Below are 17,448 nucleotides of genomic sequence, written 5' to 3' on the forward strand. Positions count from 1 at the left end.
GAAATAAAAATCAATGCCTTTTTGTGATGTGTTAAAAATTTAAAAATAAATAATATAGGCTACTTTGAATTAGATAAATAATGAAAATATGTCGGTGTACAAAGGATACTAGCGACCCTAGCGGTAAAAATTATACGTAATTTCTACTATATTTCAATTTTCCCGTATGAGTTCGTGGTCCCCCCAGTCTCCCTGACTCAACGGTTTTATTTACTTGAGGCTTCGTTTAAGAGAAACAAAACAAACGTTATATACCAAACTGCTTATAATTATTCTCTTGAAAACAAATTGCGTCTGTAATTTACGATAAGCTCGGTACTTCGCGAGTTTTTCAAGTTTATTGTAATACGCACTTTCGCATATGACCGTGACGCGGCAGCACTTCCTTATTATCAACGTTGAATAACTATGATATATACAAACAAAGGTAAATTGGAGTGAAGTAATCTGTTATACCGGCAACTTCCGTTTTGCCTTTTAGTTTTTCACTTCGTGATGGGTGAGTATTGCCAAGTTTGTTTTTTGTAAATCGCAGTTCATCTCGATAAATAATTTAGTTTTTAAATTAAATTGTGAATCATCCGTTTCTTTAACAAACGTTTTAGTTATTGCCAGGTATATTTCTGGAGATATTGTTTTATAAATATTATTTTTAACAACATAACCCATAAGTTTTTCAAATCAAAACATGGTCTTAAATGATGAGAATTTTTTACATTGTCCGATGTGTTGTGCTGACGACTCTTTCCCACAGCGTTCTGAACTATTCGTGATAACATATTTACGATTACTGTTTTACTGGCACGAATTTAATCTGTTTATTTTTTTTAGGTATCAGTCGGGACCATTGGCATAAAAGGCGAGCCACAGGAGGCAAGAGGAAGCCTCTGCGTAAGAAGAGGAAGTTCGAGTTAGGTCGCCCAGCCGCCAACACAAAACTTGGACCTCGTAGGATTCATTATGTTCGTACCAGAGGTGGTAACCTTAAATACAGGGCTTTGAGGTTGGATACTGGCAATTTCGCTTGGGGTAGTGAGGGTACCGCCAGGAAAACCCGTATTATCGATGTAGTTTACAATGCCAGTAACAACGAATTGGTGCGTACCAAGACTTTGGTAAAGAATGCTATTGTTGTAATTGACGCTACCCCGTTCAGGCAGTGGTATGAGGGACACTATATCTTACCTTTGGGTCGTAAGAAGGGAGCTAAGCTGGTGAGTTTCAGAAAATTAATTTTTTTAAATTCGTTATCCAGTATCATAAATGATGACTTTCATGCGTGTCATCTGATTTCGATGATTTAAATGCTTAGGCCTATTTGCTGATTATATTAGTGTTTTGCGTTTTAATTTCAGTTGATTACAGGAGAATGTATTTGTATGACGTGTTTTGTTGTAGACTCCGGAGGAAGAGGAAATTTTGAATAAGAAACGTAGTAAAAAAGTTCAAAAGAAGTATGAAACCAGGCAGAAAACTGCAAAAGTTGAGCCTGCACTTGAAGAACAGTTCCAGACCGGAAGATTGTTAGGTAGGTGATAAGATTTTTTTAGTAATTTGCAAATTGTTTTAAAAAGTTGTTTTGTTGCGCCATTTTTTTATGATTTATTTAGAGACAAAATGTTTTTAATGACATGACGTGATGAAAAAACTAAAGCGAGTTCATATCTAAGGACATTTTCGTATTGAAAATGTCTCGTGGGCGATGATCTGCTTGTCATAGTTACTCTGATAGTTTCCCAACTATGGACTAAATCCGTTTAAAAATAAATAACACTGTTTAAAGAAATGCCTTTTTTTTTGCAGCTTGTTTGGCGTCGAGACCTGGACAGTGCGGTAGAGCCGACGGTTATGTATTAGAGGGAAAAGAACTTGAGTTCTATATGCGTAAGATTAAATCTAAGAAAGCAAAGTAAAGTTTTTATAAAGGTGTATAATAAAGTTTGACGCCAATATAGCTTGTTTTTAATAATTGCCACCCATCCACTATCCTACCAACTCATTATTAAAAATAAATAATATATAAAAAATTTACTGTCAAATATATTCTCACTAGAATTTTTTAAATTTCGATAAGAAATGAAAAGTAATTTAGATATCTTGTATTCTTTTCAAAAAAAAGTGCTGAAAACCATATGTATAATTAATACAACGAATTTTTAATTTTTGTTAATTTTCTGTAATGTCTAACTTTTTTTAGGGAGAAAATGAATACAAATGTTTTATATTCAAATATTTCCTGAGACATTTGAACTACTTTTTCCGTCTTAAGAAATACTCCCAAAATTGTTGAATTTTTAGCTTGTCTTGTATATTTTCCTTTTATAGAATAAAAAATGCAAATATTTAAATAATCAGAGAGGAAAAATCGAGTAGAACTAAATATTATAAAAAAAGAATGTACAGCAATTTAAATGCTCTACCTTTCCAAATGAAATTACTGCGTACTGCCCGAGACATTTGAACTACTTTTTGTCTCATGCGGGAAACATTAGAAACTTCAAGATTCTGGATATTGGCTTATTACACACTGTCTTTTTGATAGAAAATACAAAATGTAGAAGTTTAACATTAAATCGAGGAAAACTAAAAAAATCCAATAGAGCTCAATCCTTTTATCAGACATACATGGTATTAGTAATATCCCTCGGGTATAGTATTTATAAAATTAAATCACTGTATATTACCCGAGACATTTGAACTACTTTTGGTTGCCTCTTCGTGAAGTAATAGAAACCCTCTAAAATTATAGAAATTATGTCATTCTGAAATAAAGCAATAAGTATTAAATATCTTTTGTAAAAAAAAAATAGAACTTAATCCTTTCATATAAACGTAGTATGTAGTATAGTATACACACGTAGTAACGTACAGTAATTAAAATACATCGCATTTGGAAATGAAATTACTGCGTACTGCCCGAGACATTTGAACTACTTTTTGAATGTTGAGAAATACTCCTAAAATTGTTGAATTTAGCATTTCTTGTATATTATTCTCCTTTTGACAGAATAAAGAGAAATGTTAATGTTTAAATACTTCAACACAGGAAAAATCTTTGTTTATAAAAAATCGAGTAGAACTAAACATATTTATAAAAAAATTAATGTACAGCAACTTAAATACTGTACCTTCCGAAATGAAATTACTACATATTGCTCGAGACATTTGAACTACTTTTTATTTGTCTGTAGAAAACATGAGAAACTTCATAATCCTAGATATCATCTTATTACACATTGACCTTTTGATAGAAAATACAAATTAAACCGAGGAAAACTAAAAAAAATGTATTACAGCTCAATCTTTTCATCCTCGCTCTTCACAAAAAAAATAGAAACCGTCTAAAAGTATGAAAATTGACATTTCCTTCTGAAATAAAGCAATGGGTGTTAAATGTTTAAAGAAATACTTTTGGTAAAAAAAAATAATACAACTTGACCCTTTCACATACATACCTACACGTAGTAACGTACAGTAATTAAAATACATCACATTTGGAAATGAAATTACTGCATATCGCCTGAGACATTTGAACTACTTTTTGAATGTCTTAAGAAATACTCCTAAAATTGTTGATTTTAGCTTATCTTGTATATTATTTTCCTTTTGATAGAATAAAGAGATGCAAATGTTTAAATATTCCAAGAGAGGAAAAATCTTTGTTTAGAAAAAATCGAGTAGAACTATAAAATATATTAAATACAGCAACTGCTGTACCTTCCGAAATGAAATTACTGCATCTTGCTCGAGATATTTGAACTACTTTTGGTTTATCTCTGTAGGGAACATGAGAAACTTCACAATTCTAGATATCGTTTTATTACACATTGTCTTTTTGATAAAAAATACAAATTATGGATGTTTAAAATTAAACCGAGGAAAACTAAAAAAAATGTAATAGAGCTCAATCTTTTTATACTCGCTCTTCACGAAAAAATAGAAACCTTCTAAAAGTATAGAAATTGACATTTCCTTCTGGAATAAAGCAATGGCGGGTGTTAAATATTTAAAGAAATACTTTTGGTAAAAAAAAATATAGAACTTAACCCTTTCATACATACACGTAGTAACGTACAGTAATTAAAATACATCGCATTTGGATATTAAATTACTGCGTATTGCCTGAGACATGTGAACTACTTTTTGAATGTCTTAAGAAATACTCCTAAAATTGTTGAATTTAGCTTTTCTTGTATAATTCCTTTTGGTAGAATCAATGAGAAATGCAAATGTTTAAATATTCCAACTCGGGAATAATCTTTGTTTAGAAAAATCTAGTAGAACTAAATATATTTATAAAAAAAATTAATGCACAGCAACTTAAATACTGTACCTTCCGAACTGCCCGAGACATTTGAACTACTTTTTGTTTGTGTCTGTAGGAAACATGAGAAACTTCACAATTCTAGATATTGTCTTATTACACATCGTACTTTTGATAGCAAAAATACAAAATATGGATGTTTAAAATTAAACCGAGGAAACCTAAAAAAATCTAATAGAGCTCAATCCGTTTATCCTCGTTTTTATCAGACATACATAGTAACATTCGCTGGAGTACAGTATTTATATAAAGTTAAATTACTGTATATTACTCGAGACATTTGAACTACCTTTGGTCTGTCTCTTAATNATAAAAAATTTACTGTCAAATATATTCTCACTAGAATTTTTTAAATTTCGATAAGAAATGAAAAGTAATTTAGATATCTTGTATTCTTTTCAAAAAAAAGTGCTGAAAACCATATGTATAATTAATACAACGAATTTTTAATTTTTGTTAATTTTCTGTAATGTCTAACTTTTTTTAGGGAGAAAATGAATACAAATGTTTTATATTCAAATATTTCCTGAGACATTTGAACTACTTTTTCCGTCTTAAGAAATACTCCCAAAATTGTTGAATTTTTAGCTTGTCTTGTATATTTTCCTTTTATAGAATAAAAAATGCAAATATTTAAATAATCAGAGAGGAAAAATCGAGTAGAACTAAATATTATAAAAAAAGAATGTACAGCAATTTAAATGCTCTACCTTTCCAAATGAAATTACTGCGTACTGCCCGAGACATTTGAACTACTTTTTGTCTCATGCGGGAAACATTAGAAACTTCAAGATTCTGGATATTGGCTTATTACACACTGTCTTTTTGATAGAAAATACAAAATGTAGAAGTTTAACATTAAATCGAGGAAAACTAAAAAAATCCAATAGAGCTCAATCCTTTTATCAGACATACATGGTATTAGTAATATCCCTCGGGTATAGTATTTATAAAATTAAATCACTGTATATTACCCGAGACATTTGAACTACTTTTGGTTGCCTCTTCGTGAAGTAATAGAAACCCTCTAAAATTATAGAAATTATGTCATTCTGAAATAAAGCAATAAGTATTAAATATCTTTTGTAAAAAAAAAATAGAACTTAATCCTTTCATATAAACGTAGTATGTAGTATAGTATACACACGTAGTAACGTACAGTAATTAAAATACATCGCATTTGGAAATGAAATTACTGCGTACTGCCCGAGACATTTGAACTACTTTTTGAATGTTGAGAAATACTCCTAAAATTGTTGAATTTAGCATTTCTTGTATATTATTCTCCTTTTGACAGAATAAAGAGAAATGTTAATGTTTAAATACTTCAACACAGGAAAAATCTTTGTTTATAAAAAATCGAGTAGAACTAAACATATTTATAAAAAAATTAATGTACAGCAACTTAAATACTGTACCTTCCGAAATGAAATTACTACATATTGCTCGAGACATTTGAACTACTTTTTATTTGTCTGTAGAAAACATGAGAAACTTCATAATCCTAGATATCATCTTATTACACATTGACCTTTTGATAGAAAATACAAATTAAACCGAGGAAAACTAAAAAAAATGTATTACAGCTCAATCTTTTCATCCTCGCTCTTCACAAAAAAAATAGAAACCGTCTAAAAGTATGAAAATTGACATTTCCTTCTGAAATAAAGCAATGGGTGTTAAATGTTTAAAGAAATACTTTTGGTAAAAAAAAATAATACAACTTGACCCTTTCACATACATACCTACACGTAGTAACGTACAGTAATTAAAATACATCACATTTGGAAATGAAATTACTGCATATCGCCTGAGACATTTGAACTACTTTTTGAATGTCTTAAGAAATACTCCTAAAATTGTTGATTTTAGCTTATCTTGTATATTATTTTCCTTTTGATAGAATAAAGAGATGCAAATGTTTAAATATTCCAAGAGAGGAAAAATCTTTGTTTAGAAAAAATCGAGTAGAACTATAAAATATATTAAATACAGCAACTGCTGTACCTTCCGAAATGAAATTACTGCATCTTGCTCGAGATATTTGAACTACTTTTGGTTTATCTCTGTAGGGAACATGAGAAACTTCACAATTCTAGATATCGTTTTATTACACATTGTCTTTTTGATAAAAAATACAAATTATGGATGTTTAAAATTAAACCGAGGAAAACTAAAAAAAATGTAATAGAGCTCAATCTTTTTATACTCGCTCTTCACGAAAAAATAGAAACCTTCTAAAAGTATAGAAATTGACATTTCCTTCTGGAATAAAGCAATGGCGGGTGTTAAATATTTAAAGAAATACTTTTGGTAAAAAAAAATATAGAACTTAACCCTTTCATACATACACGTAGTAACGTACAGTAATTAAAATACATCGCATTTGGATATTAAATTACTGCGTATTGCCTGAGACATGTGAACTACTTTTTGAATGTCTTAAGAAATACTCCTAAAATTGTTGAATTTAGCTTTTCTTGTATAATTCCTTTTGGTAGAATCAATGAGAAATGCAAATGTTTAAATATTCCAACTCGGGAATAATCTTTGTTTAGAAAAATCTAGTAGAACTAAATATATTTATAAAAAAAATTAATGCACAGCAACTTAAATACTGTACCTTCCGAACTGCCCGAGACATTTGAACTACTTTTTGTTTGTGTCTGTAGGAAACATGAGAAACTTCACAATTCTAGATATTGTCTTATTACACATCGTACTTTTGATAGCAAAAATACAAAATGTGGATGTTTAAAATTAAACCGAGGAAACCTAAAAAAATCTAATAGAGCTCAATCCGTTTATCCTCGTTTTTATCAGACATACATAGTAACATTCGCTGGAGTACAGTATTTATATAAAGTTAAATTACTGTATATTACTCAAGACATTTGAACTACCTTTGGTCTATCTCTTAATTAAATAAAAGAAACCCTCCAAAAGTATAGAAATTAATATTTTCTTTTAAAATAAAGCAATGGGTGTTAAATATTTAAAGAAATACCGTTGGTAAAAAAAATAATAGAACTTAATCCTTTCATATAAATTTATACAAACACGAAGTAATGTACTGTAATTAAAACACATCACATTTGGAAATTACTGTGTATTGCTCGAGACATTTGAACTACTTATTAACCATCTACCTGAGAAAAGCAAAAAACCCTCCTAATATGAATTTTTAAATATTAAACCTGAGGAAAATTAAAAAAAATTAGCATCTAATTCTTTTATATAAACATATATCTGAATGTAGTGTAATTAAAGTTACTGCATATCGTCCGGGACGTTTGAACTACTCTTTGTCGATGAATACCAGAAACCCCCAAAAGTTTAGAAATTAACTTACCCTGTACGTTTATCTTTCAATATAAAAAATATATACATGTTTAAAATTAAAACAAAGGGAAACTTTGGAAAAAGTATAATAGAACTCAACTCGTTTATCAAATATACATAATGACATCCATTTGAGTACAATAATTAAATTACTGCATGAGACATTTGAACTACTTTTGGTCCGTCCCCTCAAGAAAAACTACTTTAAATATTAAAATAGCAAAAATTTTTGTCAAAAGAAAAACTAATCCTTTTATATAAATAAAAATATACACAATAACGTTCACTCGTGCAGAAGCGTACAATAATTAAAATAAATCGCGTACGTAAATAAAACTACTGCATATTGTACGGCGGTGGCTGGTGATAAGGATTGGGATTCATCTGCTGCCTCTGCAGGTGCGCCACGAGGGCCGGACTGGGCTGGTTGCCCTGCGGCCCCCCCTGCTGCTGCTGCTGCTGCTGCTGCTGCTGCATGGCCAACATCTGCTGCCTCATCCTCTGCTGTTGCTGGAACTGATTCTGATTCTGCACGTTCGGCTGCATAGTCTGAGCTGCGGTACGGGAATACGGCGGAGCGGGACCCCCTTGGCCACCCATGGCTCCCATGGTGTTCATGTTCGTGTTCATCGTGACGTTGGGGGCTTGCTGCATGTAAGGGGCTCTCGGATTTTGTCCCATCTGCCGGTAATCCGGCTGCGCTGGCCTGGCCTGGCCGAATCCCTGCTGTTGCCCGGCGAACATGTTGCCCTGGGCCCCCTGCATCATCTGCTGGTTGCCCTGCATGTTGCCCTGCATCATGGTCTGAGGGTTGGCGGCGTAGTTGCTGTACTGCTGGCTCATGCCGCTCTGCATGTTGCTGTACTGCTGAGGGAACATTCCCTTTAAGAAATAGTGTATAAATAATTAAAATGTCGGTCAAATTAAAAAAATTTAAAAAAATGGGCATTGTAGCTTAATCAAATAACCATTTTTATTATTTTTTCTCATAGACACCTTTATTAATTGAGGCGTTCTTTGCAAGAACACCATATGCCAATTTTTAGATCAAATGTGTATGGATAGATGGCGCTCTATAACCTTTACTTGAAGTCGCAGTATAATATGAATCGGTGTAGTCTTAGAACGATGGTTGCCGACAACAATTTTTAAATTTATATTTTTTTGTTGATTGTGAAGAGTGGTAACAGGGATTTTGCATCAAAATGGCAATTTGGTACATTCTAAAGTCCCTAGATTGACCAAACACCTCAACCAATTGGTTTCATTTTGCCTCAAAACGGTGGTTTAACAAATGAGGTTGTCAAATCCCGTTCCCGTACTAACTTTTGGAGCAAGTTATGATTTATGATGATTTTAACAAAAAAATCGTTAATAACAGATATTTTCACTTAGTTGTTAAATGTTTACGTTTCTGAAAATTTTATATTTTTTCAAACGTGTCAGTTAATAATTGGGTAATTTTCAGAATAGAAGTATTACAAATGGGATTTCAATGACATCGCTGACTGAAATCATCACGGAATACACACAAATTCAGAAATCTATTGCAACTACACACATATGCCTGAGCACAACAACACAGTGTTGCCAATTTGTAAATAATTCTTCATTTTCAGCGATTTTTTTTTAAGACGACTTACCTATCTATTTGCCACACACTTTAATTTCAAAACGGACAAAATATCAATATGATTTACTCAGTAAATAAATAAAGCAGTTCAAAGTTTCAAAAAATTTTTTTAGTTAATTTACCTGATTCGGTTGAATCGATCCAGGATGCGGTTGCCTGATAGACTGTCTGGGGAAGCTCCTCTGCATCTGTCCATAATTGGTATTCTGAGGCGCAGAATTCGGATTGTTCTGCATTCCCGGGATGAAAGTATTAAGCGGGTGTCTCTGTCGAAGCATATTCGAGAGGGCCTGTTTCGATTGGTTGATCTGCTGGGGCGGCCTCTCGAAACGATTCACTAAAAAAGTCAAAGTAAATCATTTACTCGAGGTCTCCGAAAAATTTCTGTTAATTGCTCAAGAGTTTATAGAGAAAGTCGAAATCAGCTAGAACTTCCTATATACAGGGTGTTAGAAGATTGACTGCCTTAATTATCACAACGATAGAATACGTTAAAATAATCAAAACCTTATATGACATGGGTCCTAAACTCAACCATTTCCGAAAAAAAAATTATCAGAATCTCCAACTGCGTGCATAGAATACCAGAAAATACAATGTTTATCACTGTTTTGAACTTCTTTATGCTTAATTCTAAAATATAATTAGCGTTGCAATAAATTTATTCGATAAAGTTCATATCGAGCAATGTTACAACCGCACGGCGGTCAACACGAGGTACTAACCTGTCAGGCAATACGCAATTCAGTTGGTATCTGGAACTGGACCGTGTCTGAGTGTTTTTTGCATACCACTATTTCTTTTACTTGATTTCCAGCAAGTGCGCGAAAATTGGATTCGAAAATGGTGGCGGACATTTTGAGCATATGTTGTAGTTTGTTTTGTACTTGTGTGTTTAAAAATTACTGAATTTTGCATTTTGGTAAGTCCCTATTTTTAATACGGATGATTATTTGGACGACGTGAATCTTTGGGTATTTTAATTACATACTTTTCAAATACGTAATTTGATTAAAAGTCAAGTTCCTGTTTTAAGAGATTCATAATTACTAAAATTTGAGCTAAACTGAAGCAGTAATCAATAATGAAATACACAAAAATAAATAGTCTGTTGAAGAAAATCGTTCAAATTCACTGTTAAATGTACTGTCTACAAATGCGGAACAACTGACGTCTTTTGTATGGTCGCACTATCTCCCTTCACATGCACTGTAGATTGCCTACAATTCATGTATTTTTAATACATGAATATTACAGTGGCGACGTACACTAGAATTAAAGGGTATTTTAAAAAACTAATTATAACTCTACTGCTTATTTGATAAAAAAAAGAATTTCAGATTTGTAAAAAACTGACCACCACTTAAACTTACGCCCAGTATAAAAATAATATTTTTAGTTCGATATCAAAGATAAGTCTTTAAATACAAATTTTCGTAATATTTTCGAGAGAATACAATATATCTATCGACTTACCAGGCATAGGAGGGTAATACCCCTGCTGCGGGTTCTGGTTCTGATTGTACCACTGCTGCTGGCCGGCGTTCCCCGCGTACTGCTGCCCCTGCTGCTGCATACCCGGCGGCTGCCCGTACCCGCCCATATTGTGACCCATCTGGGGATTGTTGCCCTGCACGGGCATGGCCATGCCGGGATTACCCTGTCCCAACGGCGACTGTCCCATTGCCATCGGGTTGACGTGCATCTGACCGGGGCCCGCCTTCGGCTTACGTGGTTTTCTCCCTTTGCCGCGACCCTTACCGATCGTACCGGCAGGGCTTTGGTCCACCGACGACGGGGTGTCAGCCTTCAGGTCAATGTCCTTTAGCTGCAGGTTTACGGTGTACACAAAGCTAACAACGACTGGGGACGGTTCGGGGAGTTCGGGGACAGTGAGAGGGGTCAAGCTTTGCTTGAAGAGGCGTAAGTGCAGCGTGTCGTGGAATATATGAAAATGGGGACAGCGGTAGCCAAAGCGGAGCTTCGAAAAACTTGGTTTTGAGCAATTGTGCAGAAATTATAATTTTAAACAGCAAAAAAAAAAGAATTTATTTATTTATTGAACGTTTAACAACAATATTCTATAAATACTAAATAAAAATGAATAAATATATACTGGAAGTTGCAAACTGACATTTACGAGAAAACTAAATTTAATACTTAAAATATTCGGCAAAAAATTTTAATACTTTTAATTCCTTGAAGCTCGTGAAATTGACATTAGTCATATCAAAATACATTTAAACACTGAATACGAGGTCTATCCCAAAAGTATCCGACCTTTCTTCAAGTTTTCGCAAAGTTGCAAAAAATTTTTTTTCTTAAATAACTGAAACGTTACAGCTCTCATTGAAAAATTTTAAATGAGAAAATTGTGGGTTTTAAAAAGATCTATCGACTGATTTATGTTTACGTTTCCATATTATTTACTGTAAGCATGGCCCGTGGAAAGCCAAAAAAGTACATTTTTGAAAAATTAAAAAATAATAATTTTTCAAGACACCTACGAGAACTGCCCCCAAAAAAATATTTGTGCCTGAGAATTTTAGTGCCCTCTGCCGGGTACGAGTGTCAACTGTAAAGCTTCACGGACTTCCTAGATGGCGCAGTTTTCATCGGGACGCCTTAGTTCAGGTGCAGCGTGCGTTTGTTTACAGAGTTTTTTACATTCGTCGCATTTTGCTACTGTAACAAATGACGGAAAGATCAGAGCAACGAATTTGAGTTAAATTTTGCTTTAAACTCGAAAAGAGTTGTGTGGAGACCATCGAAATGATGAAGACGGTATTTGGGGACGAGTGTATGAGCAATACATAAATAAAAGAGTGATATAAGCAGTTTAAAGATGGCTGCACATCTGTCGATAGTAACCCACACTCTAGGCGGCTTACGACTACAAAAACACTGGATAATATCGAACGTATGTGACTTGCGATCAATGGAAATCGTCGATTGACTGTGCGAGAAGTGAAATGTGACCCTGGGATACCGAAAACTAGTGTTTGGAAGATTTTAACTGAAATTTTGCAAACATCTGCTTAAAAAGATTATAACTGGTGATGAATCGTGGGTTTATGGTTATGATCCCGAAACAAAACCATAGTCTTCGCTGCCACGACCGAAAAAAACGTGCTAAAATCAGAGCAATATCAAGTCGTCGCTAATTGTTTTTTTTTTATTATGAGGGTGTTGTGCACCACGAATATGCTCCTAAACATCAGACAATCAACAAAGAATATTATCTCGAAGTTATGAAAAGATTGCGTGATGCAATTAGAAGAAAACGGCATCAACTTTGGTCAAGCGGTGGCTGGCTTCTTCATCACGATAACGCGTCAGCGCATGCATCGAACCACGTGCAGCAATATTTGACAAAGCACAAAACCGTATAGCTTCGTCAGCCTCCGTACATTCCTGACGTAGTTCCCTGCGACTTTTGGCTGTTCCCAAGATTGAAAATGTCGCTCAAAGGATACCGATTTGACGACAAAGAAACTGTCGGAAGTAATACGACAAACACTCTAAAGGCGATACCAAAAAAACGAGTTCCAGGACTGCTTCCAAAAGTGGAAAGGCCATTGGGAACGTATTCTTCAATCAAATGAGGACTACTTCGAAGGATACTACCAGCCTGATGAGGCAGAATAACACCAACGGTGAAATATGAAGGAAGTTATAATTGTCAGTGTTGCGAGAAGCAACTACTCCGAGGGCTATATGCCCCTACCGGCACTGAATTATACTCGCAACACCTCGTGCAACAGCTAGGATCGTTCATCAGTTTAACCCACCAGACACAGACCGGTTTCAGACTTATTAGTCCTCATTAGTGTGTCATAGGTAAGACAACCGACGAACGATTCCAGCTGTTTCGCTGACGAACGATCCTAGCTGTTGCGAGTATAATTCAATGTCGGTAGGGGCATATAACCCTCGGAGTAGTTGTTTCTCGCAACACTGACAATTAAAACATTGTCTTCGCCCTCTGTGGGTGGCAGTCGTGCAACAAGTACCTGCAATATAGCAGGTCGCTTCCTACTGTAGCCATTTGATGGCACAGTTGGGAGTCAGCACGATTTTGCCATTTGTGCTCCCGCGTACAATATGAAGAAAGGTCGGATACTTTTGGGAGAGACCTCGTATACTCGAGGTTTTAGCAATGGCTGAACGAGAGCAGAGCAAAAAAATATTTTTACTTACGGGCTTGTCCGGAATGGGTTCCAAGTCCTCGGGAGGCAAAGGCGGCGGGTCCAAATAATGCGAAATGGGCCTCTGAAGATTATGTGTGTGGTATTTTAAAAGACGATGCGTGTCTTCACAAGCCAGAGGCTTCCTTTCCAACCTCACTGCCCCGAACCAGGCCCAAGACAGCGGTGCTGGGTTCTTCATGCCTTCCAAGATGTCCCAGTTGCTGACACGCTGCTTGTCGGTGACCTACATTGAAAGAATGCGCGTCAACGAATTCGAACGATTTCCTCAATCCGTTACCTGGAGATCGTGTTTTTTGTCGACGCTGTCGAAGTTGTTCTTGTTGCCTTTCCTCGAACCGGCAGGCTCGACGGCGATTATCTCGGTGGTAATCCTCGGCAAAGGCAAAAGCTGGCGGATGTGCTGTAATGATGCGTTCTGACGTTCGCCAACTTCTTTTTTCAGCTTTTTCAAGAGATTCGGGTACATTTTTCTGCTATCATCCTAATAATTGATATCAAATAATTAATATTAATAATTATTTATTAATTTACTAGTAGAATAAATATCTTTTCTACCTGCGTATCTGTGGCTTTCGCGGAGTGCACTAGAGTCGCTAACATATCGATGACGACCGTAAATAAATCGCTGTGGGTGTGCAGATCTATAAGACCGTTCGTGACGAGCTGTACTAAAAGTAGGGCCCAGTCGGTCGTGGCGGACGGGTTCCTCTGGAACGCGTCAAAAACTCCCCCGACCAAGGCAAATCGTAACTGCAAGCCGTCGAGAGTTCTCTCGTTGCTGCAAATGTCCTGCAGGTTGCCCTCTTTGGCCTGTTGTACCAGCTACAAAATTAAATATTAATAGATATGGAAAAACTGATGTTCGTTTAGTTTTTATAAAAATAGAAACACAATTAAACATAGCATACAGAATTTTTTTTTAAATAAACAACCACTTATACTTCGAATACCATTCATTCCGAAATTTCCGAACGTATATTTTGTCTTTTCACTTCCCCCTTTTTTCAACATCAAGAGAAGGTACAGGTCTCTCGCGATTTAAAAAATCCTTTTTGTCTTCAATTTTCCTTCTGGAAAATGGCGTTTCCAATAAAATACATACTGGATCATACACAGGAAATTAAAAATGATTTTAAATTGCACAACCAAATGGAAATTTTAGGTGAAGCGGTGCGCCGCTTGCGTCACCTGGCGAGCCGCCACTGATGCAGCTTCACAATACGTTTCAACCTTCAACCTGAACCCAAAAAAACATAACCTCAAATTCATCGAACCTAACCTCAAAGTTATACACTGACTTTTCTAAAACTATGGGTATAATTACGTGAAAACTATATTTTTGAACTTATATTTCCTAATTCTAAAGCCATAAACCTACATCCATAAAAACCTAATCTCAAACCCTTCAAAACTTAACCCAAACCCTCAAAACTCAACTTCAAATTCTAAAAACTTGAGCTAGAAATTCATATAATATACAGTAAGTCCCGTTTTTCAGGTTAACACCTCTGGAAATGTGAGAAGACTGTGGACTTTCCGCAACCCAATTCTTTTACAAATAGTACCCCGAAGGGAGGTTATATTCTACTAATCATTTTATTGATGTGACAAAATCCTGGCCTACTACGATTTTTTTAAATGATCGTTTTTCCAGAAAGTAGTATTAAGCATTTTTTTATCAAAAATATTATATCATCAGGCTATTCAACACCCATCAAAATTCCCAAATACCAAATTTGAATGACAAATGTCTATTGAGTGTTTTTTTATGTGGTGCCAAACTTCGAAAAATCAGACAACTAAAAATTATAATAACCAGCTCAAAGATTGCCATGAAAGTGAAAACAAATAACAATCGGACAAAGAAATAATACAGGCACTATAAATTTAAAATTTTTAATTATATTAATTAATTCTTAATTAATTATAAAAATAATAACTTACAAAAAATATAATGAATTGTAAATAGTAAGTTGTTAAACAAAAAATTATAAAACGTTAATCTAAATTAAAAAAAGAATTGGCTTGCGGAAAGTCCACAGCCTTCTCACATTTCCAGAGGTGTTAACCTGAAAAACGGGACACACTGTATATGTTCCACCCCAAAGAATACAAGTCCTTGAAAACTGTTTTCGGGAACACACATTTTTTATTTTTGAAGCCCCTAACCTCTATTCTTAAATACCTAACCTCAAATCCAAGAAATCTCAGCTAGAAAGTCAAACAAAGGATATTTTCCAAACCAAAAAATGTGATTCATTGAAAACTCTATTCTGGAGCTAATATTTTGTATTTCTTTTGATAAGACTCAATTCTGAAAAGCTATCAGGGGTGTGGATCTTTTTGGAACACCCTGTATTTGAATATCAAGACATATTAATTTATGAAAAGCATAAGCGTTTATAATAGCTAGTGCCCATATATCAATTTATCATATGTTCAATCATTTGATTAGATCTCCTAGCGAGTTTTAGATATTGGCAGTGTCATTCCTCGCCTTAAATGAAAACCATGAGAAATTCTTGTAATATTTAACACTAGATGTACCCACTCGTATTATAAACATTTTTAAGACTTTTTAAAATGCACGGTTTAAATAGAATAAATAAAAAAATAAGACTTTTTCGCTGTCAAGCATCCAAATTAACGCGTTTTTGTACTTTCACAAGTAAACGATAATTTTTTTTAAAATGTGTCTAAATTTAGTAAACGCACGGGATAACAGTAAGAAAATTATCGTAACAAAAAAATCGCAACTCACCTGCGACAACTGCTGGTGTAACGAGGACAACAGCCCCTCCCTCTGCCCCTCCTCCTGCCCCTTGAGGCAAGTCAGCACCAGCGTCAGGAAAGGCTGATGCGTCAGCAAACTGTTGTTCTCCGAACTGCACCTCCCCTTGCTCTTCTGCTCCTTACACCACCCGCCGCTCTCCAGAACCTGTCCCGCCACCTTCAGGATTCTCCCCTGCACCGCGCTCGGTAACTTAGACACCAGCGGCGCCACCAACCAAATCGAGTTCTGCTGTTTTTTGCTGTCGGTTTTCTTCTCGTCCGACCTGGGCGGGCTGCCGTACGGGGCGTTCAGCTGAAACACGTCGATGGCCGCCTTGGCCACGGTATCCAACCACTGCGAGAGCTCGGGAGAGCCCGGACTGAACTGTTTGAACATCAGCTGGAGGTCTAGCCACGACATTCTAAGCGTCCACTGTTCTAGGTTCTAGAAAGGGGTATTAGAATAATATTAAGGCGGAAATTCTCGTTCTAACCTCTAAGATTCGACTGATCATCGATTTCTGATCTAGATCGTCGATGCTGGAGCCAGCATCGGGGTAGCAGATCATGTGCAGCAGTCTTTGTGCCTGTGAATGCGACAGTAACGGGTCTAAGAGGTTGTCCATGTCGCAGAGTTCCTCGGGATGGCAGAGACACCTCTCGAGGACCCATTGCTGGGAACAAATTTCTCTCAAGACGTGGCACGCGAAGGCAGATAGAGACGCAGTACTTTCGGCATTGCCGGTGCTAGATTGCCTAGAATTAAGTCAAAATGAACTAATCATAACTCTTTACTTAGAAAAATAAGTTTTTTATATATCTCCAGTATTTAACGTATCAAAAGTTACGCCTGTAGTTCGTTTAAACACATTTTTTCCTTTTTTTTTTCATTTCAAAATCATGGGCGTTACTTTTGAGACATGCTGTGTTATTCCTCTTTATATACAGTCTACACACTTTAGAACAACCCAATTTTCACTTCTACAAAATTTTACTTGACGTCATACCAAAATACTTATATTTGTGCTACTTAACTACTTTTTAGACGTACAAGGATGTGATACACAGGGTGTTAATTAAGTATGTCGACAAACTTAGTAGTTATTCTTTGAGCTACTAAGATAAATATGGATCTGCAAATCGATAGTTTTCGAGACAGGATGCTG

At 35.2% G+C, this 17,448-nt stretch overlaps 2 protein-coding genes across 2 annotated transcripts in view; one reads left to right on the plus strand and one right to left on the minus strand.

The window, feature by feature from the left end:
* Positions 1 to 445: 445 nt before the first annotated feature.
* On the plus strand, positions 446 to 1,952 carry LOC111691784 (40S ribosomal protein S8). The gene is made up of 4 exons (XM_023455121.1): positions 446 to 499; positions 832 to 1,214; positions 1,399 to 1,528; positions 1,804 to 1,952. The coding sequence occupies exons 1-4, from the start codon at positions 496 to 498 to the stop codon at positions 1,911 to 1,913; spliced, it is 627 nt and encodes a 208-aa protein (XP_023310889.1). The 5' UTR covers positions 446 to 495; the 3' UTR covers positions 1,914 to 1,952.
* Positions 1,953 to 7,736: 5,784 nt separating this feature from the next.
* The window catches only part of LOC108909347 (mediator of RNA polymerase II transcription subunit 12), a 30,422-nt gene continuing 20,710 nt past the window's right edge, over positions 7,737 to 17,448 (minus strand). The window contains exons 15-22 of the mRNA XM_018713662.1: positions 16,777 to 17,038; positions 16,272 to 16,727; positions 14,066 to 14,332; positions 13,788 to 13,991; positions 13,500 to 13,733; positions 10,776 to 11,127; positions 9,422 to 9,636; positions 7,737 to 8,548 (exon numbers count right to left, since the gene is read on the minus strand). Coding sequence (XP_018569178.1) covers positions 8,003 to 8,548; positions 9,422 to 9,636; positions 10,776 to 11,127; positions 13,500 to 13,733; positions 13,788 to 13,991; positions 14,066 to 14,332; positions 16,272 to 16,727; positions 16,777 to 17,038 — 2,536 coding nt within the window. The 3' untranslated portion in view covers positions 7,737 to 8,002. The remainder of the gene's footprint in view (positions 8,549 to 9,421; positions 9,637 to 10,775; positions 11,128 to 13,499; positions 13,734 to 13,787; positions 13,992 to 14,065; positions 14,333 to 16,271; positions 16,728 to 16,776; positions 17,039 to 17,448) is intronic.

This window comes from Anoplophora glabripennis, unplaced genomic scaffold (genome assembly GCF_000390285.2).
Source record: "Anoplophora glabripennis isolate ALB-LARVAE unplaced genomic scaffold, Agla_2.0 scaffold440, whole genome shotgun sequence".
Lineage (NCBI taxonomy): Eukaryota > Metazoa > Arthropoda > Insecta > Coleoptera > Cerambycidae > Anoplophora > Anoplophora glabripennis.